At 53.8% G+C, this 24,859-nt stretch overlaps 1 protein-coding gene and 1 long non-coding RNA gene across 8 annotated transcripts in view; one reads left to right on the top strand and one right to left on the bottom strand.

Moving 5' to 3' along the window:
* Positions 1 to 12,188, bottom strand: part of LOC119846086 — a 29,347-nt gene extending 17,159 nt beyond the window's left edge. Inside the window, exons 1-4 of the long non-coding RNA XR_005289759.2 lie at positions 12,051 to 12,188; positions 7,091 to 7,158; positions 5,706 to 6,595; positions 2,914 to 4,284 (exon numbers count right to left, since the gene is read on the bottom strand). This is a non-coding gene — a long non-coding RNA (uncharacterized LOC119846086). The remainder of the gene's footprint in view (positions 1 to 2,913; positions 4,285 to 5,705; positions 6,596 to 7,090; positions 7,159 to 12,050) is intronic.
* The window catches only part of RFX1 (regulatory factor X1), a 42,180-nt gene extending 17,423 nt beyond the window's left edge, over positions 1 to 24,757 (top strand). For 2 of the 7 annotated variants that reach the window (XM_038379225.2, XM_038379224.2), the window contains 15 exons: positions 1,315 to 1,410; positions 4,932 to 5,017; positions 6,380 to 6,674; positions 9,373 to 9,554; positions 10,125 to 10,244; positions 10,537 to 10,652; positions 11,329 to 11,447; positions 13,902 to 14,011; positions 14,909 to 15,060; positions 15,600 to 15,697; positions 16,035 to 16,184; positions 17,392 to 17,600; positions 17,691 to 17,844; positions 18,771 to 18,816; positions 19,233 to 24,757. In XM_038379225.2, the coding sequence (XP_038235153.1) occupies positions 1,315 to 1,410; positions 4,932 to 5,017; positions 6,380 to 6,674; positions 9,373 to 9,554; positions 10,125 to 10,244; positions 10,537 to 10,652; positions 11,329 to 11,447; positions 13,902 to 14,011; positions 14,909 to 15,060; positions 15,600 to 15,697; positions 16,035 to 16,184; positions 17,392 to 17,600; positions 17,691 to 17,844; positions 18,771 to 18,816; positions 19,233 to 19,399 (2,100 nt within the window). In that variant the 3' untranslated portion in view covers positions 19,400 to 24,757. Of the gene's footprint in view, positions 1 to 1,314; positions 1,417 to 3,115; positions 3,482 to 4,928; positions 5,018 to 6,379; positions 6,675 to 9,372; positions 9,555 to 10,124; positions 10,245 to 10,536; positions 10,653 to 11,328; positions 11,448 to 13,901; positions 14,012 to 14,908; positions 15,061 to 15,599; positions 15,698 to 16,034; positions 16,185 to 17,391; positions 17,601 to 17,690; positions 17,845 to 18,770; positions 18,817 to 19,232 lie in introns of all 7 variants that reach the window. The other 5 variants (XM_043506945.1, XM_043506943.1, XM_043506947.1 and 2 more) reach the window with 3 other exon arrangements.
* Positions 24,758 to 24,859: the final 102 nt, after the last annotated feature.

The following is a 24,859-nucleotide window of genomic DNA, read 5'->3' as shown; positions in this document are numbered from 1 at the left end:
CAGCTGTTGAGGTTTCAAAGAGGTGGCAGCTCAGACCATCTCTGCTACCTAGAATCAAACATGAACCTTGCAAAGTTTTGTTATTGGCGTGCAGATATAGTCCTGGCAACATCAGAGTTATATGGCCACTCACTGGCCCCAGCCTGGGTGCCCCAGCCCTGCCCTGTGGGGCGAGAGGGGGAATTCAGTCTCTGGGGTCTACTCCATCCTTGGTGGTGAGGCTGCCCTCCAGGAGGTCTATTAGCACTTCTAGTCGTGCCTGTTTGAGTTAGATGAGGACACTCGGGGTTATAAATGGTGGGGACTTGAAAACTGATCAAAGGAAATACTTTCTCCCACAACACAGAATCAGACTGTGGAACTCCCTGCCACAGGAAGTCATTGAGGCTAAGAACTTAGCAAGATTCAAAAAGGGACTGGCCACTCCTATGATAACAAGAATATCCAGGATTGTTATAATAACCATTTTGGAAGAGATGTTACACTTCCTGCCTCAGAGTTTAAGCCAATCTCTGCCTGTTATGGTCTGTCTACACTGCAGACGGGAGGTGTGATTGCAGCATGCGTAGACAAACCCCAGTGAGCGAGATCAAAACAACAGTAGCAATGAAGCCACAGCACGGCTGGCAATGGCCATTTGAACATGTAGCCAGGGTCCTGGGGAGGCAGAACTAGCCCATGTCACTGCCCATCCTGCCACAACTTTGCTGTTGTTGGCACTTGAGCTAGCCTGGGCATGTCTACACACGCTCCAACCCACACCTCCCAACCGCAGTGTAGACAGACTCTTGAGACCAGACTGAGATAGAATGTGGAGCAGATTGTCCAACATCTGCTTCTGAAGGGTTCTTATGCCTCCCTCAGACACATCTGGTGCTGGCCTCTCTCTGAGGCAGGATGCTGGGCTGCTCGGCTCCAGCCTGGCCATTCCTATATTCCTAACTCACTCCACCAAGGAGCCGTCTGGTAGGAGCAGCTGTTGGTTACTACTCGCTTGGGCTAGGCTATAAGTGACCCAGGTAGCGAGTGCCATCCAAGCAAAGATGGCCTTTCTGGGTCTCTCTGTTCATTGCCTTGCACTAACAGACCCCTTTGTTGGCAGCCTTAGCACTGAGGCCAGAGAAATGGAACTCCCCTCTCATCCCAGAGATTGCTCCGATGCAGGGTGGTATGCATGCACCAGGGTATGTGCCCTGCCTGATTCTGATCTCCGATAAACAGCCTTGGATTCTCTGGAGCTGTCAGGTGGCACCTTTCACCAGCACGGATTTCACTCCAGGAGGTTGTTGATGGCCTGTTTGTTTGTCTCCACAGCGCTCGGTCGTGCAGACCGCCCCCCAGACCCCGAAATCGGGCACAGTACAACAGCTGACAGTGCAAGGACTCCAGCAGGTTCACGTCGCTCAAGAGGTAGAGCTTTCCAGTCACGTAGTGAGCTGCCTGGGGGCTGTGCCCTTCAGCTAGTTCTGAGGCAGACATCCTCTGCCCTCGGCCGTGGTGCTCCTGAGCTAGACCGACAGTCATCTCTTTGCAGAGTAGCTGATCCCAGCATGGGCAGAGAGTTCAAGGTCAGAAGGGACCATTAGATCATCTGGGCTGACCTCCCCTGGAGGAACACGTCTCACCAAATCAATCCCTGGCCACTGCAGGGGTGTCTTGCTCCCTCCTATTCTCTCCCTCTGGCACCCAGTCTGAGGGCTGAACCGCCTGGTCTGACAAAAGTCACTGGGCTCAATGGGGCGAGTATCTGAGTGATGTAACGGCCTGTGACGTACAGGAGATTTGATTGGATGAAGTCTTAGAAATAACACAGGCCATGGAATTTCAGCCAGTTACCCCTGTACTGAGCGCACTTCCTTGTTTGCTGGCCACACTTTCGGAGAGGGAAGAGACCTGATAGGTCCCATCCAACCCATTCCCTTGGCGGGCCATGCCCCATTGGTCCCTGTTCATCCAGTCCATTTTCCATTCTCTGAGCAAGGGAGCTTCCAGCTTGTGCTTTTCATCCCAGTCTGTGCTTTTATTGGGGATAGACCCAGGGAGGGTGGTAAGGGACAGAGTTGGCATAAGAACCAGTGGGGACAAACTGACCAGGAATAGATTGAGGCTGGCTATGAGAAGCAGGTTTCTGCCCCACACAGGAGGCAGGGTGAGGGACAGCCTCCAATAGGAGCAGTGGGGACAACAACCTAACTCTTCTGAAGGTGGTGTTTGCTCAGGGTATGAATGGCATGAGGTGACAGGGTGGCCTGGACACGATCACCCAGGCAGTCCCTGCCAGTCCTGTGTTCCCATTACCCTTCACATCCCCTAAAGGGTTGCTCTGCCCCCCATGTTTGTCCCCACCCCATAGACCTGGCGCTGGGACAAAGGAAATTCTGGAAACGCTGAAACCCCCCACCCAGGCTTTGGTGCCAGATGTTTGGTTTTAAGATGCTCTAGGACCAAATCCAGCTCCTGCCTCTGTATAGCCAGCATGGTCTAACTGATTAGCCCCCCCCCGCTGGGGGAGCCTGCTAGCAATGCTGCACAGAACCAGTGCTGCAAGAGTGAACAGTCTAATTTTCAAACTACAGGGCCATAAGATGGCAAGCTCCTCAAACCCATCTCTGGCTAGCAGCCACCTTGTGGGCTTCTCCCTCCTCTCCTCATCCCACCCTCCCCCAAGTAACCAGAATGTGATCTAGTGGTTAGAGCTGGGGACTGAGAGTCAGGACGCCTGGGTTCTGTTCCCAGATCATCCACTGGGTAAATTTAACCAAGGCCCTGATCCTCGCAGGTATTGAGGTTCCTGACTTCCATTGAAATCTATGGGAATTAGGTGCCTAAATACCTTTGAATATACGGGCCCAAGTCACTTCACCTCTAGTGCCCCCCTTGTCCCATCTGTATAATGGGAATAATTTTCCTTACCTGCCATTATTCAGCACAGTCAGGTCCTCAAATGGAAGATGTCATGTAAATGCAGAGTACTGTTGTGGTATTAGGTGCTGCATTAAGTAGCGACTGGGTTTAACTCTGAGCAGGAGTTTCCCCCATGAGCAGGGAAGCAGTCGAACAGCTCGTGGTTGCAATGCAAGCTCCGATTTCCTCAGTGTTTCTGTTTATTGTTTAGAGCGCAGGCAGTGAGTTCCCTGGTCCGGCTAGGAACTGTGAGCAGCAGCAGCCGCAGGCAGTGCAGCATCCTCTCTCCTTAGAGTGTAGTAGCGGGACGCATCCGCTGGCCAGCTGCTGTCTAGCCAGCCAAGAGCACAGGCTCCACTATCTCCACTCGCTAGAATCCACTTCGGAGCAGTGGGTGGAACTGGTCCGAATGCTTCCTCAGCACCTCCTCCTCCCGCAGCAAAAGGTGGTGATTGAGCAGCTGCCGTTCCTCTCCTCTCATCACGCCAGTCCCGACCAGAGAGTCAAGATTCAGAGAGTCCCTCAGGTGCTAGTGTTTGGGACAGCAGCTACAGCTCTTAAAGTAGGTCATGGAGAGGTTCCCCAGGGAGATCCAAGAATGGTTGCCTCTGCCCTCCCTGCTCCTTCCAGAGAGCAGAGCTGGAACCACCCAGCATCCCCATCCCATTGCATTAGGACACCACGGATCACTTCCTTCTGCTGAAGCCAGTAGCATTACACCGGGGATCCCCGTTTTGCCTGCATTCCTTACCCACCTAGGCCAGTCCCTGCCACGGGCACTGATATTCTTGGACCTCTTGAAAGCAGATATTTGGTTTGTGTCTTGGATTCGAGTGAAATAGGAGCCCAGAAACTGAGTTTTGGGGGAGGGAGATGCCTGGATTCCATCCACAGAGACAAGGCTGGGACATGGGAGAACAGGCACCAATTCATTCCCGTCGCAAACAATTCTGATTCAATGCAGCAGATTTCACTGTAAAATACAGGCAAGTTAGAATACTGAGCTCTTCTCTTCAGAAACCCACGGGCAGGGCTACTTCTGGCCATTGTAGGTTCCATTTCATTAACCCCAATGTCCTGGCCAAATGTCAGGATGGGCAGTTTACATTCTGCTTCCCTGAAATCCTACTTGTAATTTCAGTTGGATGCAGCATTCCTTTTCACTTCCTACCATAAACTCTCATGCAGTGCTGCTAGGCAGCTGTCAAACAGCTGCTGCACCCCACCCCACAGGGTGGGGCCCTTTAGTGTGTATAAAATGCCTGGGGATCCTTTGTGATGGACAGGATTGGAACAGTTTCAGATATTATAATAGCTTGGGTAGTAACCTCACAGGGTTTATAAAGTAAGGAGATCGTGTTGTCCAGAGTTGCTGGAAACCTGGAAGTGTTGGGAGGGAAGAGAAAGAACAGTGTCAAGATACAAGCTTTAGCTTCCAAAAAATCAGAGCGAGCTTTGAGCAGCTAGTTATCTAGCAAGAGCCCCAGGTTCCTGGAGGAAAAGTTCATTGCCCTTTAGAGAGACTGTGAGGGCTACAGGTTAGATCAGGGACCTGGGCGACAGGATTCCTGGGTTCGATCACTGACTCGCAGAGTAATAATTTATATTTATTATTCGTATTACCATAGCACCTAGGGTCAGGTCCCCACTCTTCGGAGCACTGTGCAGTATTTATTAGGTGTATTACAGTAATGCTCTGAAGCCCCAGTCATGGACCAGGTCCCCCAGTGTGCTGGGCACTGTACAAACACAGACCAAAAAAAAAAAAAAAAAAAAAAAAACGAGAGTCCCTGCCCTAAAGAGCTTCCAGTCTAAGTCAGTATTTAATCACCATCATCCCTCTGTGCCTCAGTTTCCCCAGGGGGCAAGGTGGGGAGGTAATAGTGACCCACTTTTGATAGGGTTGTGATGCTCAGTGGGTCCAGATGGCGTTGAGACCCTCAGAGGAAGCATGGAGAGCCGGGAAGGGGGACAGCCATACCGAAGGACTCGGGCTGTCATGAATTTCTCTCCCCTGCCTCGTTCAGGTGCAGCAGCTGCCTGTCCAGCATGTCTATCCCAACCAGGTGCAGTATGTGGAAGGGGGCGACGCCAGTTACACAGCGAGCACCATGTAAGTGACCCATGCCAAACCACTGCCGCCCTTGCGCCTGGCTCATGGCGTGAGAGAGGCGAGCCCCCTGTTCACTGCCCCATTTTCCCGGGGATTTTCAGAGCTGTTCAGCTGGCCTCCCACAATGTCAGCAGGGGCAGTTAAAGGGCGATGGCCTTCCCGCTTTGTTCTTTTCAGGCAAAGCTCCGGCTCTCTCAGAGCCAGACTTGGATGGGAGACCTCCAAGGAACAGCTAGGCCCTGCAGCCCTGCAATTGCTGTGCCTGCCCACCTTGGCTCTCCTGCACCCAGCGTGGCTGTAGGCAGGCAGCAGGCATTGCCCTGCCATGACTTGTCCTGCCCCTGGGGCACATGCACTGAAAGCTGCAGCTCTGCTCACGCTGATCCCCTTGCTGAGCCTGAGCCAGGAACAGTGGAAAAGGTGGCAGCTGGGGGCACACAATTGAGGGGCCCATTCTTGGCTCCAGGCTACCTCTCTCCCTGCAGCCGACTGGCTGTGGTTCCTCCTCCACATCCAGCCAACCACCACTCGCATTCCTCTGCCCCCAGCTGCCAGGTGTTCACCAAACCATCCTTTCACCAGCCACTCCAATGGCCCAGGCAACCCCCACTCTCTTCATCATTCACTTCCCCAAACACATACACCTCCTCTTCCCCATAGCTACCCAGGAACCTTTGTCACCACCTACCTGCCAAGTGGGGTCTCCTGCCATCTGCTTCTGGGCAACAGACTGCCTGCTTCTCTTTCCACTCACTCTTGCTCCCACTGATCTAAGGGGATCAGTTTGTACCTCCCCATCTTTTTCTGCTCCTTAAAGGGCTGTGGAGAGAGGAGAGAGAGAATGAATCAGACTCGAACTTGGCAGCTATAGTGCTGCAGGAAGTGGTGTCAACGTGGCACTAACAGGCACTTCTCCACTGCTTTGCTGGGTGAGCTCTGTGTCTCAGTTTCCCCATCTGAGAAATGGGGTTAACTATACTGCCCTCCTTTGTAAAGCACTTTGAGATCTGTGTATGGAAACCACTGTATTATTATCATCATCATCATCATCCTCCTCCTCCTCTTTCTGGTGAAATGAAGAACTGAGGCCCTGGGCACATTAACCCTATCACCCCAGCCAAAGTCCAGCCTGGATAACTCTGTTCTGCCTCGCTAACTTCACCCTGCACTTTGTTGGATACAAGATTTCTCGTCATTTCCTGCCGTAGACTGTTGTGGTATTAATCAGGTGCTGTGTTCCACCCCAGTGGTAGCTGCATTTCAGTGGCGGATGAAAGGTGCTATATAAATGTGAAATATCTATTTGCACAACGGCCGTGGCATCTGCTCCACAACTCTGCTAAACCTCCCCTCTTGTTTCAGACGTTCCAGCACTTACCCATACACAGAGACCCCTCTCTATACGCAGAGCACAGGAGCCAATTATTATGAATCGCAAGCCACCCCGGCGCAGGTCACCACTCCTGCAACCTCCCAGACTGTGGCCAGCACTGGAGCCGTCCCTATGTACGTCTCTGGAGGGCAGATCATAGCCAATCCGAGCGGAGGAGGTGGTGGAGGCGGCGGCGGAACAGGAACCTATGTGATTCAGGGAGGATACATGTTAGGAAGCTCCAGTCAGTCTTACTCCCACACCACACGTGCCTCTCCAGCAACTGTAAGTCGCCAAGACATCCGTGGGGTTGCTTCTCTTTTTCAGGCCACGCAACTGGAATATTCCCCCTTTGGAATATGTTCATCCTTCTCTGCTGTTTGCAAATGCAGAACCAGGCCAGAAGAATCGGGAGGCAGGGCCTGGCTGCGGGCAGGGAGGTCAACATGCATGGGCTAGCCAATGGCCCTGACCTTTCTTTCTGCTGGGCTTAGCTCAGATCCATCCCAACTCACTAGCTCTGTGCCTGTCCCAGAATGCAATTCTGCTAGGGGCTGCGCCTCACTGCACAGCCCTGCCCCACAGGTGGGCGGGGGAGGGGGCTGTTTAGTTACATCATGGTATGGTTTTGCAAGTTTTTTTTAAGTTCACATTTTATAAAATAAAGCTTTGTAAAAGCATAAAACCAAACCAGGACTTACCTATACGCCTAGAGGGCTGTGACAGAGGGAGGGCAGGGCCACTGGTTAGCACTGGGAGTCCGTTGCCCCTGTGGAAGGAAATCCAGTGGATGAGGGAACTAGGGGACCTCTGTTCTGCCTCAGTTTCCCCTCCCACCAACAGTCTATTTAGATGTTAAGAGATTCCCTGCGCTGAAGAGTTTAGCCTTACCCGAGACACTGTAAACAAGGATCCAAGCTGAGCTGAGCTCTTTTGGCGTTACTATGGTAACAAGTAACAATAAATGTTTAAGGTAGGGTAATGGTGCTGACCTGCCTGGTAAGGGATTGGGAAGTTTAATGAACTGTTGATTGTAAGTAGCTTTGAGATCTTCAAATGAAACATGCTGTTGCTGGGCAAAGCACAGGTAGGGTTATTGCTGGCTGGGAATTGTTCATCCGTGACAGCTCTGGAGTTTGAGATCCATCATTAATATTTATTAGGTATATTATGGTAGCATATGGGGCCCCAGTTGGGCTCCAGGATCCCATTGTGTTGGGCACTGTACAAGCAGAACAAAAAAAGATGACCTTTACCCAAAGATTTTCCGGTTTAAGAGCTCTGGGAAGGACAGGTTGTACATGCTCCTTACTTCAGTTATATGGAGCAGCTGATGTATTGAATAAAGCACTTTGATTTTTTTAAAATCCTGTTTGCATGTTTAAAGCAACAGAGCCAGATTTTGATGCAAAAAAAATCATACAAGTGTAAATCCAGAATAACGCCACTGGGATATAGGCGGATCTCGGATACTAGTGTAAAACCAGAGTAGGTCCTTTGGTATAAAAAAGTGAGGTCACACTGGTTTAACAGAGAATCCAAACCACAGTGTCTTCTTTACATAGTTATGGGTCAAACCTGCATTCCTGACTCCAATGGAATTGCTGTTTTATAGCTTATAGCAGAACTTGGCTTGTTTTGTTACTATACTTCCATTATTCCAAATATTCGCAGTCAGCTGCGCATAGTAAGAGGACATCCTTATTTGGGCTTTTAAATTTGGACACTCCTGTTAAATTTGGCAACAAATACTTTGTATAAATCAATTCTGACCGAACCCAAAACCAACAGAAATCCAATGGAAACATTTAAATCAACAAAACAAATAAACCACAGCATTTACCACTCAAGTATTGCAGCCTTGTGCTAGCATAGGAGAGCCAGAAAGTGAAACTGACTAGAAACAACCATGAAACTGACTAGTCTGTTTTCACTATCCAAGCCCACCTCAGTTCAGAACCCTGAACTAGTGCAAACAGGGAAAAGTTGATTAGATTTTTAAAATACTTCATCATGTCAGTTTTAATCCTTTCAAAGGGGGTCAAAAAAGGGTCAGTTTTAACCCTTCTAGAACTGGAGAATGGTCTGTCATTAAGATGCCTCATTGGGAGTCAAGACTGAGATTCTAGTCCCAGCTCTGCCCCGACATGCTGTGTACGACTTTGGACACAACAGCAGCCTGTGACACAGGTGGGGGAGCAGGGGGCTGAATTGTTAAACTTAAGGCCTGCAAAGTACTTTGGAATTCTTGGATGGAAGGGGCTGGAGAAGTGTACAATACACTTCTCGCAACTAAACACCCAGTTCTTACCTAGCAATTGGCGCCATAGATCTCAAGGCGCTTTACAAAAGAAAGTCAGTATAATTTTTTTTTTTTTTACAGATGGGGAAACAGACATGGAGCATCAGGGACTTGCCCAAGATCACCCAGCAGGCCAGTGGCAAATGTGTATGCCCAGCTAAAGGGTAGAATCCTGGTCTCCTGAGTCCCAGTCTGGTACTCTATCCCCTAGGCCACACTGCCTTTGTTGAGGCCTGTTAGTACCATATGACCCAGTCCTACAAACACTGACTGCCGGCCATAATGCTTATGACTATGCTTTAAGACAGTGGAATGTATCCTGGTAGCGAGTGTTTGCAGGACATGGCCCCCAGACAGGGGGATTGGTTGCTTTAATAGTACATTTAACTTGTGCCCCTTTAAATCCACGTGTAGGTACCTAAAATGTCCATTTATGTTCCCATGGTCAGCTCAAGCCCACAAGGCACGGCCTAGGCTGGCCTGGAAGTGCCTGTGGTTGACAACTGGGCCAGTGCTGGTAATGCTGATGAGGGTGATGGTGACACCTGTATGGCGGCAGTGCAGGAGATGGCTGGGTCAGTGTGAGGGATTCGAGGGGCGAGGTCTGTGCCAGCAGGCATCTGGTGGACACAGTGGCTGGCTCTGAAGAAGCCCTGTAACCACTGCTGTGTTTCTTGGAAGGTTCAGTGGCTGCTGGAGAACTACGAGACGGCCGAGGGCGTGAGCCTGCCGCGCAGCACCCTCTACTGCCATTACCTGCTGCACTGCCAGGAGCAGAAACTGGAGCCAGTAAACGCAGCGTCTTTCGGCAAGCTGATCCGATCCGTCTTCATGGGACTCCGTACCCGCAGGCTTGGCACACGGTAAAGGCACCTGCAGCTGCTGGGAGCATTAACCCTTTACAACCCACCGTGCCCTGGTTAACAGTCACTGGTAGCAAGAAGGGAACTTCAGGCTTTGTATCTGCAAGGTGCTGGTGGCCTCCTCACTCCCCGAGATCCAGGCAAACGAAGGGTGCTCAGCAAAAACACAGGATTAGACCTGTCACGATAAAGGTCTCTACTGGCCCTAGTATAGGGCTGCTGCTTTGTTTCCCATTCTTCTGTGGGTGCGCTGCCACCAGCCCCAGCTGGGCTCCTGCACCTGCTAAGAACTGCAGAAAACTGCTTTGCATGTGAACTGGAAAACACAGACGCCTGACTCCCATTCTCCCAGCATCCCACACAGAGCTGAAGGGCTGGATTCTGATCTCTGCAATGCTGGCATGAATCCAGAGTAAACTCCACTGGAGTTGATGGGATTGGGCTGGGGTAAGGGAAAGCAGAATCTGGCCCAAGGATTTGATGCGGAATCGTGTTTCCTCCTCGATACCAGACACTTGATGGTGGGTGTGTGTTTCCCCGGAGCTCTTATATATCCTGATTTCCTTTCAGAGGGAACTCCAAGTACCACTACTACGGCCTCCGCATCAAAGCCAACTCACCACTGCTACGCCTGATGGAGGATCAGCAGCACCTGGCCATGAGGCAGCAGCCCTTCTCCCAGAAGCAAAGGTAGGAGGCAGCACGGTGTAGAGCCACTTGGGTACCCATGTATGCTCCTGCGCACCCAGCTGGAGCAATCCTGTCTGGATCCACCAGCAGTCACTGGTGACTACAGACACAGAGGGCGGCTGCTCTGTCTGAAGCGCCTGGATGGGAAATCCCCTGTGACACCTTTCCATGCCCATGGGATGTCATGGCACAAGCACTCATACAACGACCTTCCCAGGTGCCACATTTCCCAGCCTTTTTCGCAGGCCTGCAGCTCTGTCAGCACCTGACCTTTGGCTCCTCTGCTTTTCAGACTCAAGCCCATTCAGAAGATGGAGGGGATGACCAACGGGGCAGTGGTGGGCCAGCAGCCGGGCTCCGGGCTGTCTGACATCAGTGCTCAAGTGCAGCAGTATCAGCAGTTCCTGGGTGAGAACTGGTGGTAGAGTACGGGGAGGGGGCTGGGACAGGAATTCATTCGGTCGATGAAAGGCAAGAGAGCGTAGTTTCCTGTCCTGCTCTCTCTGTGGGGGAAGGAGCTGGGACTGGTCAGCGCTTAGAGGCTGATGCTCATGAGACAGTTGTATCAGACTTGGTGGGGTCCTCACAATGGATCTGCTGCATTGCCAGCGGGGCACTTACCAGCGTACCCTGATGAATTAGAGATCAGTTCTGTTCACATCCTAAATTTCAACCCAGGGGGCAGAGGGAAACACAGGGTTCCAGGGCATGAGGATCAGCAAAGTTTGCCTCTAGCTCATGAGATCACATCCGGGACCAGCCAGTAGCGGTCAAATCATTGCTATCCCGTGAGTGCATGAAATGTGCCCATTCATGTGCATCTCCATCACAGACATCATCACCACCGCTTTCACTGATGACGTGTGGTTGGCAGCGTCAGCAAAGACGCCAGGGACTGAATGGGCCCTAGAGTCCAAACTTCTCTCAGCCCAGGAAAGCTGGAGATACTGAGCTAAACCCTGGTGGCCGTACCTAGGCAAAGACCCATTGAAACCAATGGGTATTAAGCTTAGCAAGGCCCTCAAAGGCAGTCATGTTATTGTTCTGTCCTCACATTGGCTTGATGTCATCTTCCTCCTCATAGATGCATCACGGACCCTCTCAGAGTTCTCTGAGATAGATCTACAAGGGAAACCTCTGCCCGACGGCATTGGGGCAGAGGATGTGAAGGCCTTCCAGCTGCTCTATCGAGAGCATTGTGAGGTATGGGGCCACCTGCAGAATGGGGCAATCTCCCCTGGGAAGTACTGGCAACAGGGCATGGACCTTCTCGCTTTATGGTGACTGGTTTAAATCCAGCACAGGCTGGTAGGGACAGACCTCGTTCCCATTGGGTGGCCTGCATAAAATTTTTCCAATGGAAAAATGTTTTTCAATGGAAAATTGGAGGGGGAGTGTCTCCTTTGTGTAGGAAACTAAGCACCCAAAAAAACCAACTTTACATCCTGTAGCGGGGCAGGACTCACCCCTGCGGCACCTCCTGCTGGTCATCCAGGAAATTAGCGTTTCCAGCCTCCAGAGCATCCTCTGCAGGCTGGTGTCCCGCTTGCCGCTGGGCCAGAGTCCCTCCTGGACCCCAGTGCCCCTTTCAGGCCAGGGTGCTGCCCCCTGGCAGTACCCCTACAGATCTGGGTCTTCCCTCCCCAGGGAGCCCCCACCTCGCCTCAGTCTTTGGCCACTGCCAGTCATCAACTAGCCCCCGTTCCCTAGGGCAGACTGCAGTGTAAGTGCCACTCACGACCAGCAAGGGGGATTTGGACCTGCTGCTTCTGCCTACGCTTGGGCTACCCTCTGCAACCCCAGTACCTTTCTTTTGCCTTTAACAAGGCCTGCAGCCTTGGGGATTTCCAGGCCAAAGCTCCCTAGCTCCTCTGGTCTTCCCTCAGCCCTGCTCCAGTCTTGGTACCCTGCTTAACTCCTAGCAGCCAGGCCCATCTCCCTCCACAGCATAAGAGAGAGTGTGTTTGCTCCTGGCATATAAGGGCCAGCTGGGGCCTGATTGGGGCGTGGCTGTATCTGTGGCTGGTTCCCCAATCAGCCGCGGCTTGCTGCTTTTCCTAGCAGCAGCCCTCTTGCTGCCTCAGCCCTCTCTCAGGGCTGATTTCAAGCCCTTTAGGGCAGTAGGGGGTGGCCCCCCGCTACACATTCCTATGCCACTGCAGTCCCTCATGGGAGTTGTAGCTCAGTTACTTCATGTTCCCATTCTCCTCTGTGGGCTGTGCTTCCATGTTGTACTACATTTCCCGTGATGCACCTTTGTCTCTCCTTTCCAGAGAGGTGGTTGTGCATATTGAGTTTCCCTGGCCATGGTGCATCATGGGACATCTAGTCTAAGTTGGGGAGCCTGGCTCATACAGGACATAAGGCAACTGTTCTCCTCTATGGGCTGGACTCACCAGTATTTTCCATGATGCACCACCTCCTCCAAAAGGTGAGTCTGTAATACACCATGGGAGATGTAGCCCGACACGAGAGCCCAGCCTATAGAGGACAATGGGAACATGAAGGTACTGAACTTCAGCTCCCACAAGGCCCTTCAGCAGTATTTCCATATCAAAACTTCTAGGTTTTTGGTCAAAATATTTTAATTTTCGTGTGAGGGGAAAAAAAAAATTAAATTTTCCACTGAAAATTTAGACTTTTTTTTTTTTTTGCTTTCATCAGTGCTTCTTGCCTCAGTTTCCCCTCCTGGACCCCTGAATAGCTCACCCAGTCCATGTCCTTTTCCTCAGACAAGCTGCAGTTTCCCCAGCTTCTCAAGAAGCTTAGTCTGTTTAGCTTAAGAAAGAGACGGGGAAGGGGTGACCTGATCACAGTCTGTAAGTACCTCCCTGGGGAGCAGAGGTTGGATAATAGAGGGCTCGTCAATCTAGCAGCCCAAGGTCGAATACAATCCAATGGCTGGAGGTTGAAGCTAGACAAATGCAGAGTGGGAATAAGGTGCACACTTAACTGTTGGAACGACTTACCCAGGGCTGTGGTGGATTCTCTGTTGCTGACACGTTTTAAACCAAGCGGGAGTGTTTATCTAACAGATTTGCTCTGGGAATTTTCTTCAGGGAAGTTCTCTGGCCTAAGTTACACCGGTGGTTGGACCAGATGATCCCAGTGGTCCCTTTAGGTCTTGGAATCCATTGATTCTTCTGCCTAGCTGGAATTCTAAGATCTCCCTCAGACCTTACATCCCTAGGCCTGGCCTGAGTTAGTCACATGATCTTCTGGTCACATGACCAAAATCATTCTCCCGCCTGGGAACCCCTGAACTGATCTGTCACAGGTGGGGCTGAGGCTCCATTTCCCCTTAACGGGCAAGCCACCCCATGACCGTGCTCCTTCAGGGAGATAGTGGTACTGTTCTGCCCCTTTAAAATTCCTCCAGCTCTGCATGGTGACTTTCACTGAGCTCCTATGCAAATCTAGCTGCTCCTGTCCAGCAGAATGGGGGATTTTAAAGGGCCAGGATTGCGTTAATACAGATGGATGATTGGCCCCATTGTGTGAGGTTCCCGCTGGTCTTCTTCATCTCAGGCCCCGACATGCAGCTGCTCCTCCTGGGGTGCGCCCTGAAGGGAACATCTTAGGAGGACCAGGGCAGAAGACTGGGGACAAGGGATCACTCACCTCATAGCTGCTGACCCTCCAGCTCCTTCTCCTCAGGCCATCGTGGACGTGATGATAAACCTGCAGTTCACTCTGGTGGAGACCTTATGGAAGACCTTCTGGAGGTACAACTTGAATCAGCCCAGTGAAGCCACCCCTATAGCAGTGTGAGTACCCGCGAACCGTACCTCTCTTCCCTGCCATGGCAGCAGGGGCTGGAATGAGCTGGCCCTCGCTGGGGCACTGCCCCAGCCCCTCTGCAGTGGGTGGCCCTTGGTCTTTGCAGAATTAAAGATTCAGTTCAGGAAAAAGTTGGTTTCTAGCCCTTTAATGGTGTATGTGGCAGGGGTGGGGGGGGAGGGAGACTGCGTGAGTCTGCAGCTAGCACCTGGAGAGGTGTGAACCACTCCATTCAGCACCCCTGGAGATATCTGAACCCCCGGATGACTGTTTATCATCATCGCGTTAACTCCTTCCCTGCTGAGCATTTCAGCAAAACCAGCTAGCTGATGCGGTTGAGCCAGTGCTGTGGAATTAGGAGCAGCTCTGTGCAGTCAAGAGATGCTAGGGTGGGAAAGAAAAAAGAGGCAAGTTAGACCCTCTCCATCACCCAAAACCTCCTCCCCAATCTCTCTACTTCCAACCGCTAAATGCTCCTGCTTCCCTGAGTGCCGCCAAACGTTGTCCAGAATAATTCCTAGCTTGTGCATAGCTCCTTTCATTGGTAGATCTCAAAGCTCCTTTCAAGGGAGGTCGGAATCATTCGCCCCATGTTACAGATGGGGAAACTAAGGCACATGGGGGGCAGTGACTTGCTCAAGAGCATTTAGCAGGCCAATGGCAGAGCTAGGAATAGAACCCTGAACCCCAGTCCAGTGCACTAACCACTAGGCTGACAGAGCTGCTCCGTAGAGTTTCGAGACTGCTGCCCAACCTAGAAGGCCTGACTGTAGGACCTAGTTCTAGCATGGTACGAAGCACACAGGGCCTCGGCTGTCGTGTTTCTTGGGTGAACTGATACATGGTTCTTATATGCACTAACTGGGGCAAATGTTTCTGTCTAGTCACGATGAAGCAGAGAAGCGTCTCCCAAAGAACTGCCTGGTGATACTGTCCAAATACGAACCTGTCCTGAAATGGACAAAGGACTGTGACAACATGCTGTACCAGGGGCTGGTGGAGATCCTCATCCCCGACGTTCTCCGGCCCATTCCCAGTAAGTGCCACAGCACCACAGAGCAGCCTGGCCTGGCTCCTTGCGCTGACTTCGCAGGGCTGTGGGCTTGGACACTGGTCCCAGGGTCACCACACTAGAGTTGTGGTGGCACCTGCACAACACAGCTGATCCTGCCCCCTCTTATGTAGGACGTCTTCCCATCTGTAGATCTCAAAGTACTGTACAAAGGACGTTGGTGTCATTATCTTCATTTAACAGATGGGGAAACCGAGGCACTGAGCGGGGTGGCAACTTGCCCAGGGTCACCCGTAGGCCAGTAACAGAGCCAGGAATTGAACCCAGGTCTCCTGAGGCCAAGACCAGTGCTCTATCCTCTAAGGCACACTGCCTCACCTGGTCAGGTTTCGCGCTCCAGGCCCAGCTGCTGTCCCCTGGGGTTAGATTTCGAAGCCACAGTCGGCCGAGTGGATGCTGGGATCTTCCCAGTGCCATGCCAGGGAAAGGGCTCCTCTTCCTAGTTCTGAGCAGCTGACCAATCAGCGGCTATGTGGGGGTCTCACTGCCCCTCTCTATCCCAGGTGCCTTGACGCAAGCGATCCGAAATTTCGCAAAGAGTTTGGAAAGCTGGTTAACCAACGCAATGATGAATATTCCTGAAGAGATGGTCCGAGTGAAGGTGAGATGGGGGAGGGGCGTGGGGGGGAGTTGGCTGGGACCCAGACCTCGGCAGTGTGACTCCTGAGCAGTGCCAGGCTCTGATCTCTGGCAGTGCCAGGCCCTGATCTCTAGTCTCTATGATCCTTGGACTGCATTGTAGCGTGGTCTGTGGCTCTGTGCCCCTTGGACAGTGCTGGGCAGTGATTTCTGGCTCTTGGTCTGTATCAGATCCAGCTCTCAGCCCCAGCTACCCATAGGCAGTGCCCAATTGTGTGGCATGTTGCCCGTTCTGTAGCTAGGCCATGTGTGTGGAACCTGCCCATGCTCTGGGGGTTTGAACCCTGTCTGTCCCCCAGGTGGCAGCAGCAAGTGCCTTTGCCCAGACTCTGCGGCGATACACCTCCCTGAACCACCTCGCCCAAGCCGCCCGGGCTGTATTACAGAATACGGCCCAGATCAACCAGATGCTGAGTGACCTCAATCGAGTGGACTTTGCAAACGTCCAGGTAACAGGTTTCAGAGTAGCAGCCGTGTTAGTCTGTATTCGCAAAAAGAAAAGGAGTACTTGTGGCACCTTAGAGACTAACAAATTTACTTGAGCATAAGCTTTCGTGAGCTACAGCTCACTTCATCGGATGCATTTTACATCCGATGAAATGAGCTGTAAAATGCATCCGATGAAGTGAGCTGTGGCTCACGAAAGCTTATGTCCAGGTAACAGAATCCCTCCTCCCCTGGCCAATTGCACTAGAAGCCATTTTTGGGTGCTTGCCTGTCTGCCCCCAGCACTGTGCAGGCAGGAACCCCCTGGGCTGGCTCAGAGCTGCCAACCCACCTGCCAGCGTAGCTCAGAGGGAGCTGAGTGAAGTGAGCTGGGCCTTTGGCTTCTCTCATCCTCTGCAGTGGGTACAGCTGTTAGGTGATCCCCAGGAGACTGGCCCGGACTCTCTGTGCCCATGAAGCCTGGAGTCCTGCTGAGTGCCCTGGGGGACTGACCAGTAACACAGCAGCCGACCCAGAATTCACTGTCTCCAGAACCCTTTGGCACCAGCCTCTTATCCCAGTGCCATGGTAACGGTGGGCAGCACGGTCCAGTGGTTGGAGCAGGGGACTGGGGTTAAGGTCCTCTGAATTCTAGGCCCAGCTCCATCCCGGGGCCCTGGGCCTGTCACCTCTCTGCGCCCTCTGGAAAATGCGGCTAAGGGCACTTTGCTGCCTAAGCAGCGGGTTGTGAACCCTAATGATCTAGACCCAAATTCTCTGAAGTTGCTTCTGCTGCTGGGTGCCAAATTGAGTCACCTCTGGTCTGCTGGTTAGAGGTGCCACAGGCCAGCCATTCCCACGGGCATGGGGGGGCCCTGGGGCTCCTTCCGTTCCTCCCTCTGCGCCACCCTCCCATTGGATCTGCTAAGTTGAGGCCAGGGACTCCCTGTGTCCCTCTTCCAGTTCCCCCCGACAGTTCTGCCCATTGGCAGCGGAACATTCCTGGGGACTCCAAACTCCCCACATTCCAGGCAAATGGAGCTGGCCCCTCGGGGCCTCGCAAGCAGCGATAACTTCCTGGAGGCCACAGTGTGGACAGGGCTGAGCTCACGGGGCTGGAGCCGCATTTGGGATGCGACTTCTCCAGTGCCCAGCCCTGGCCCTATCCCTCGGCCGCGTTGCTCCCCTCTCTGAAGGAGCCGATGTCCCTGTCGTTCCCCCCGCCCACAGGAGCAGGCCTCATGGGTGTGCCGCTGTGAGGACCGCGTGGTGCAGCGTCTGGAGCAGGATTTCAAGCTAACCTTGCAGCAGCAGAACTCCCTGGAGCAGTGGGCGGTGTGGCTGGATGGGGTGGTCACCCAGGTCCTCAAGCCCCACCAGGGCAGCTCCAGCTTCCCCAAGGCCGCCAAGCTTTTCCTCCTCAAGTGGTCCTTCTACAGGTACGTTCCTGCCCTCCCCCACTCCCATCTGGGACTGGATGATTGACCGAGAGGGAGGGATAACCCCAGAGCCGGGCTCTCTTTCCACAGCTCCATGGTAATCCGGGATCTGACCCTGAGGAGCGCTGCCAGTTTCGGCTCCTTCCATCTCATCCGGCTCCTCTATGATGAGTACATGTACTACCTGATAGAGCACCGAGTGGCTCAGGCAAAGGGAGAGACCCCCATCGCTGTCATGGGAGAGGTGGGTGCTGCTCCGTCAATGCTTCACGGGGAGATCTCAGAGCAGAGGGCTCTGTAATCTAGCAGACAAGGCAGAACCAGACCCCCATGGCTGGGAGCCAAAGCTGGACAAATTCAGACTGGAAAGAAGGGGCAAATTTTTAACCGGGAGGGGAATTAACCATTGAACCAGCTGCCACGGCACCCAGTGGATTGTCCATCACTTGCCCTCTTTCAGTTGACACAGGCCATCTTTTGGAAACATTGCTATAGCTCAGCAGGATCCCAGAGCAGGGCTGTGGTCCTGGAGGTCAGAATGGTCCTTTCTGGCTGTCAGATCTATTCATCCCATCCCCCCAAAACCCAGGGGCGCTGGGCAGTACCAGCTTAATAAAGGGAAACTGCCATGACTCAGTGCTGGGTCCCTGCTCCAGGATTTATGAGGCCGGATCAGGTCAAACTTGACATGAGAAAGGGCTGGAGAATTTCATCCTGGCTGGGAATGCGGCTGGCAGTGCAGATGCAGAGAGAGCTAAGGTGACTGCAAACATCTGGGTTCAGGAAGGAATTCCACCCCATAGAGCATTAGGTCAGCTGCACTGTGGGGTGGTGGGGGCCTTCCTCTGAGACACCAGTATACCCTGCCTTTCCACACTAAGAACTAGATGGGCCAAATCAAGTGCAGCTGAGAGGGGGACACCAGCCGAGATTGGCCCTTGCTCTGATCCAGTGCAGCAGGTAGGGCCAATGCCCTGGACTAGACTATCCCATACAGGAAATGTGTTCCTCTGAAGTCCTGGTGCCCCCTTATCAGAGGGGAAGGTGGAGGTGTCCATTGAGAGGGAGGGGATGCTGGTCTCCCCAACCCATGTGCTATTGTCTTGCTCTGTGGTGGGGAGATTGGGGGGCTGGGGGCTCTGAGTGCTCATCCTTGTTTGTCTTTTCCAGTTTGCTAACCTGACGAGCTCCTTGAATTCGCTGGACCCAGACAAAGGTAACTGCCCACCTGCCGCGTCTCTCTCTGAATGGGGCCATTGCCTTTAAGCTGCCAAGAGCCACAGTTCCCGGCCGTCCAGTTCGCTCGGTCCAGCAGCAGATGCCACCAGGGCCCTGAACAAAAAAATTCAACCCCCCATATCAAGTCCCCTCCAGCCCTGCCACAAAGGGGCTTCAGAGGAGACGCGGGCTCCTTCCTGGAGCCAGGAGCCCAGCTCCCCATCACGCTAATGCACGGGTCCATGTGGAGATCTGCCACAGTCATGGGAAGATGGAATAATTAGGAGGGACTGTCCTGATTGGTCAGGACTGGGAGAGGGGGTGGACCACAGAAATCCAGGGTTTAGGGCACAGACAGTCCAGCGCCAGATACTCAGCACTCTCCCTCTCTCGTTCCTGATCTCTTTGACTCAGACGAGGAGGAGGAGGAAGAGGAGGAGAGTGACGATGAGATGCAGCAGGAGATTTCCCTCAACTCCAATGACTCCACCAGTCTGACAACCGAGCCCCTGGAACCCCCCTCCAAGCTCTCACGGACGGACTCCAGGGGGATCTTTGTGCAAGCCCTGCCTTCCAGCTAGAGGCCAGAGAGACGCCTGCGTGGGCCTGGAGTCAGAATCACCCAGCCAGAGCTGAGTCCTGTGTCCCAGTTCCTCCCGGCGGCTTCCTAGCGATAAAGATGAGCTATTTCTTGTCTCCAAGTGGTATGCAAAGCGCTTTCATTTCCGACCCCTGCCCCCAGCTGAGCTCCGGGCTAGGCCCCCCTCCCTGTCACAGGTGCTTTGCTGCAGAAGGCTTGTGCAGTGAGGGCACCCGTTAGGAGGGAGGGGAAGTAAGATGCCATTTAACACCACTACCGCCCCTCACCCCTGCTCTGACCCCACAGGCCTGGTGGCTCCTGCAGGGCTGCTCTCCTGCCATGTGGGGCAGCAGCTCCCTCCTCAGCCAGGCACATGGCTGCTAGGCTCCAGCTTCGCTGCTTTTTACTTTGCCAGATCTGGCAGAGAGCATCCTAGAACTTCTTAACCCATCCAGCTGCAGGCGCCCCTCACCTGCCAGCCCCTATTAGCTGTCAGAGCCGTGTTCCAATGGGACAGTTCACTTGGACTCTCACCCAGGCAGTGACTGGACCAGCCCCCCTGTCTACATGGGCCCAAAAGGACGTCTCCCCTCGTTTTTTAGTGGCTAAGGGACTAGTGCAGGGGAGCCCCCAGCAGGGCTTGTGGGGCTGGCCATGCTAGCCCCTGGCTGACATCAGAGGTCATTTATAAATGACTCCCATTGGCAAAGGCAGAGTGGCCAGCTCTGTGTCATCAGAGCGCTCGGCCGCCCTGGGCAAGGTTCCAGGGCCCAGCCCCTTTGCTACCCGCACTGCTCAGCGCTGCCCTCTCTCACCTGTCGGCCTGCCTGCACAGGGCTGAAATCAGGAGTCCGAGGCAGCTCCAGCCTGCTCTGTGCATCCTCAGGGGTCGCTCGCCATACAGGGGACGTGCAGCAGAACCCACGTGCCTTAGGGAACATGCATTTGTTGTGCCATATGCGTCAACTGTCGGAGCATCCCCAGGCTGCCAGAGAAGCCCCGGCCAGGAGGCTCCTTAGAGAACAGGCTGGGGCAGGGGAGATGGACGGGGGATGAGCGGATATTTCTCCTCTCGGCCGCAGGGGGGGATTACGTCAGAGAACCAGTGGAACTGGTAAAACCATGGCCAGAAGACCAACAGGCTCCTTAGTGGGCCCCAACCTGGCTGAGGTGGGCGAGAGCATGAGCCGTGGCAAAGCCACCCTGGCAGCGATCGTGTCGGGGATCACTGAGTCCGTCACTGCCTCCTGGGGAGTTGGCTCTGGGGGTTACATACCCCTACCCACCCCCGCCTGCACAATCCCTCGCAGCTTCGTTCTCCTCTCCGCTAAATAGTTTGGTACAGTCGCCTGGAATCTCCTTCCCCATCCCGCACATCACTGCTGGTTGGTCCAGCGGGTTCCAGGAACCGGGGGGGCAGACGTCCTTTCCCCCCGGCCTATTTCATTCCTGGTCTTGGATCTCTTCTCTCTCTCTCGTATATTTTCTCCCTCTTGGGATCTCAGCCCTCAACATTCCCATCCTTACACGAAGCTGTTCTCCCAGCGGCCCTGCTTAAATCCTCCCTGGTCGACCCAGTGAGCTCTGGCTGCTCGTGCTAACGGGTGTCCGAGATCCAGTGTCTGCAACCAGCAGCCTCGTCTGGGGCTCCTGCTCTTTGTCTTCCCAGCCGGCAGGCAGGACCTGGAGGAATATGAGTCCCCCGAGAGCAGAGCTGTTTCACAAGCAGTTCTTCACTGACAGCGCCTCTGGCTACTTGCGATGGTTACACTACAGCTTTGTCTGCAGTGTAGCCCTAGAGTTGAGCCCTGTCTGCTCTCTGCCCACGGTCCTAGCTCTTCATCCCACGAAGCGGCCAGTGGTCACAAGACCTGGAGACCTTCTCCCCTAGCCGTCCCCACGCAGGAATCCCCTGGCAAGTCCAGCTGCTGCCGAAGCTCCAGCTCTCCAGGGCAGCGCGATGGCTGGCTCCAGGGAGGGTCTGCTCGGCCACACGGCACGCAGCCTCCCAGCTCTGCCCCGTATGCCAGTCTGTGTTGTGGGCTGTGTTGCCCCTGCTGCTAGTGCTGCTTTGCACCTGGCACTGCCTTACCGCCTGCACCCCTGCTTGCTGTTGCTGGGCTGGCAGCTAGTGCATCGCAGCTCTGTACACTTGGCCAGTGCTCCCATACTGGGGGCCTCTTAGTCTCTCCTACACAGCACCCCCTTACACACCATCCCGGACGGACGCTCTGATCTTCGGTCAGGCAGCTGGCCCAGCCTTTCCTATTCCCCTTTCCGCTGCAGCCCATGAAGTCCCAGGGACAGGCCTAGGATACAAGGCCAAGCAAACTGCTCCCGCTGGGGCAGCCTGCCGTGTTGACAGCAAGCCACAGGGGCAGCTGGAGCATCGATCTCCGCTCAGGCTGTAGGAGAAGGGGCTCAGGCATGAGCTGGGCTGTAAAGGGAGGGGTTCTGAGGAGCAGCATTGCAGGACCCAGGGGCAGTTTAAAATGTCTGAATCCTCATATTGGGGGCTTCCTGGCAATCGTATTCATCCCCAGATCTTGATCTACCCCCTGAAATCTCCCCCCCCCCAAGATCGTAAGGTGACCTCTGACCTCATCTCCATAGAGAAAACTCAGGTGGCTGGAGGGTCTGAATAAGAGACTGTTCCCTGCCCTCGCGACATACTGTGGGTTTAGAGCTCATCAGGCAGACAGCCCGCCAGCTCTGCTGCTCTCTGGCATTTCTGAATCAGCCGGGGCCATGGATTCCCGCAGATCCAGTCCCCGTGGGCAGGGCTCATCCTGGCAGCATGTCAGGTTCGCAGGAGCTGCAGGGAGAGCGAACGTCTCAAGCAGCAGGCACACCAGTGAGGCCCTGGTGCTCCCCTTATTCATTCCCACATAGGGTAAGAAACTGTGTCTCCACTAACCTCCCTCCAGGGCAGGGCATTTCTACTTGGAGGTCCAGGAGAGCTGTGGAAGGCTGGGGCCTCCTACAGTGACCCACAGCCCCTGGCAGGGACCCCCCCCTGCCAGCCACCACCCCAGCAATACCAGGGCAGACAGGGCAAAGAGGGGGAGTGAATCCAGACAAGGCATCAGCAAGGTCTCAGCCCATTAGGGTGGAGCGAGGCTATGGCAGGGGGCAGTGCCCCAGCAATCAGCTGGCCTGGGATGGGGGGTGGGGAAACAGCATTTTCCCCTTGGCAGTTCTCCCAGGGGTGGGGGGACTTCAGCAGCCAGGGGAGGCTACACTATGTCCCTTGCTTTCCCCCAGCCAGTCAGAGCGAGGGGCCGTGTTCTGGCTGAGGTTTTGGGGAATGGAATAAGGGAAGTTTCCCTACACGCGCCCCCCCGACCTGCGCTCCTCTCACCCTGCTCCCTCATGGCTCATCAGGAGTCCAACCCTCCATGCCATCTCCTGTGAGTGCACAGAGCAGAGCACCCCCTGGTGTCCCATCTGCACAGATCGGCGCACGGACCTTGCCTAGTTAGCTAGCAGAGCGCAGGCGGCTTTGAATTTCCCTGGACTCCGATTGCAGCCAGTTCCCTCCCCTTTTCCAGGTACCTGGCTTTGTGTTCCCCGTATTGCTGTTTTAATTGGCATGGCAAGGCAGGATGGCTCCTTTTGCCCGTGTAACAGGAACCCACTCATTGTCCAAGTGCAATTCCAGCTGGGTGCTGCACTGCTTTAGACGAGGACTCTTCCATAGAAGAATCTCTGCCTCCAAAGGACCTGCACCAGGGCCCGAGCAGACACAGCGCCCAGCACCTTCCCCGTCTGCAAGAGCTGCTGGCTACTGAGCATGCTCAGTGTCTCCAAGGCGGGGCCCTACCCAGGTGCCAAATCCCCCCCCACTTCACAGACTAGTGTTGAAACCCCTGCAGGTGATTTGCTGAGAACTGACCCAGGCTGTAGCTCCCAGTCCTGCAGGGCTAGGGCAGAGGACACAGCAAGGCCCATTCGCTTTCCCTAGTGGAGAGAATGAGGATAACTGAGCTCAACACCCCTTCTTCTGGCCACCAGCCCAGCCTCATTTAGATCCTAGCCAGCTTCCATGGTGCCAGGCCACTGCCGGCACGTCTCACAGCAAAGGGTCCTTGCCGCTTGTCTGTCTTCTACAGCTTCCCCCTCAGCTAGCAAAACGTCCCCGTTTCCCACTGCAAACCCCGCAAGAGGGGACTCCCCCCTCCCACTGTGAAAACGGCTAACGTCAACACAGAGTTCTCATGCCTACCTGGGACGCTGACTGCCACCTGCCAGAGCTCAGAGCCACTGTGAGCTTCAGACCAGCCCAGGGCAAGCGAAGACGCATTTCACACCCCCGCAGGGGTTAGAGTATCATAGCCACCGCTGGAGAAACATCCACCAGCTCTGGCGACCCTGGTCCAGCAGCTGGAAGGGAGGCAGCAGCCACCAAAAACTTCAAGAAATAGGTAGTTTCACATTGTTTGCTTCCAGCCGAAGCATTAGGACAATACGAGGGCAGCTGTGCCCCACCCCCTCCGCAGTTTAGTTCCCACCTGGCTTTGGCTTTAGGAACATTCAAGTCCTGTCCAGTCACGTTGCAATTCAGACTTGTGGCATAAGCCCTCTGCTAAAAGCTACCTGCCCTCCCCCTCCTGCGCTGCACCCCCACAGAGCAGGATGGCCAGAGACCCGATCTTGCCTTTCTTTTGAGTTGCTGCCTTATAAAAATACCCTCTCCCACAGGTAGCTTCTGGGCTGGCTGGGAGACAATTGAACCCAAGGTCAGTCAGTGGGTGGGTCTGTGATCTTGCTTATCCCCTGGCTTTGCTCTGAGTGAACAAATCAAAATTCTCCTTGGCGTCCCTCCTCTACGCTAGTAATCAAGAGCCCAGGCAGTCAGTCTCGGCTACTCTCCGGAAACCAAGCTCTACTCTACTGGTTTGTAATTGAATATTAGATATTCTAGTTTTAAAGAGGAAAAGAAATCTGTGCTTTTGTATGTAATGACTAATCCTTACTCTATAAACCACTTAAATATTGTGAGATTGGTGAAGCTATAAATTACTTGATATTTTTGGGTTTTTTCAACCATCATGGCCTTATTTGTTCACTTTTTCCAGTGGTTTAAACCTGTGAGATAGATGTTTATTGCAAAAATCTACATATTGTATAAAATATATATTTTGTGTCAATCTTCTGTGCAGCAGCAGCAGCAGCAGCAGCTGTGGGCTGTGCTGCAGCCTTCACGTGGAGTGTGAAGAGCTTTTGTAGGTGTCCCGGCCCAGGAGATGGGCAGTGCCTGTGATCGGATGATGTAGACGTGTGTAGTCTAGAGTGCAAACGCTGTTTTCTACCTTTTGTAGTTCTTTCTTAAGAGAAATAAATTCAGCCGTGTTCTTTGCCTCCGGTGCCACTTGGTTATTGGCAGCGAGAGCCGTTTGCCTGGACCATGCTCAGGAAGCTTCCAGCTGTGCTGCGGGTGAATGCATCTGGCTCCTCCATG

Source organism: Dermochelys coriacea, chromosome 20 (genome assembly GCF_009764565.3).
Source record: "Dermochelys coriacea isolate rDerCor1 chromosome 20, rDerCor1.pri.v4, whole genome shotgun sequence".
NCBI classification, from domain to species: domain Eukaryota; kingdom Metazoa; phylum Chordata; order Testudines; family Dermochelyidae; genus Dermochelys; species Dermochelys coriacea.
This window is presented reverse-complemented; position numbering and strand designations above follow the sequence as displayed.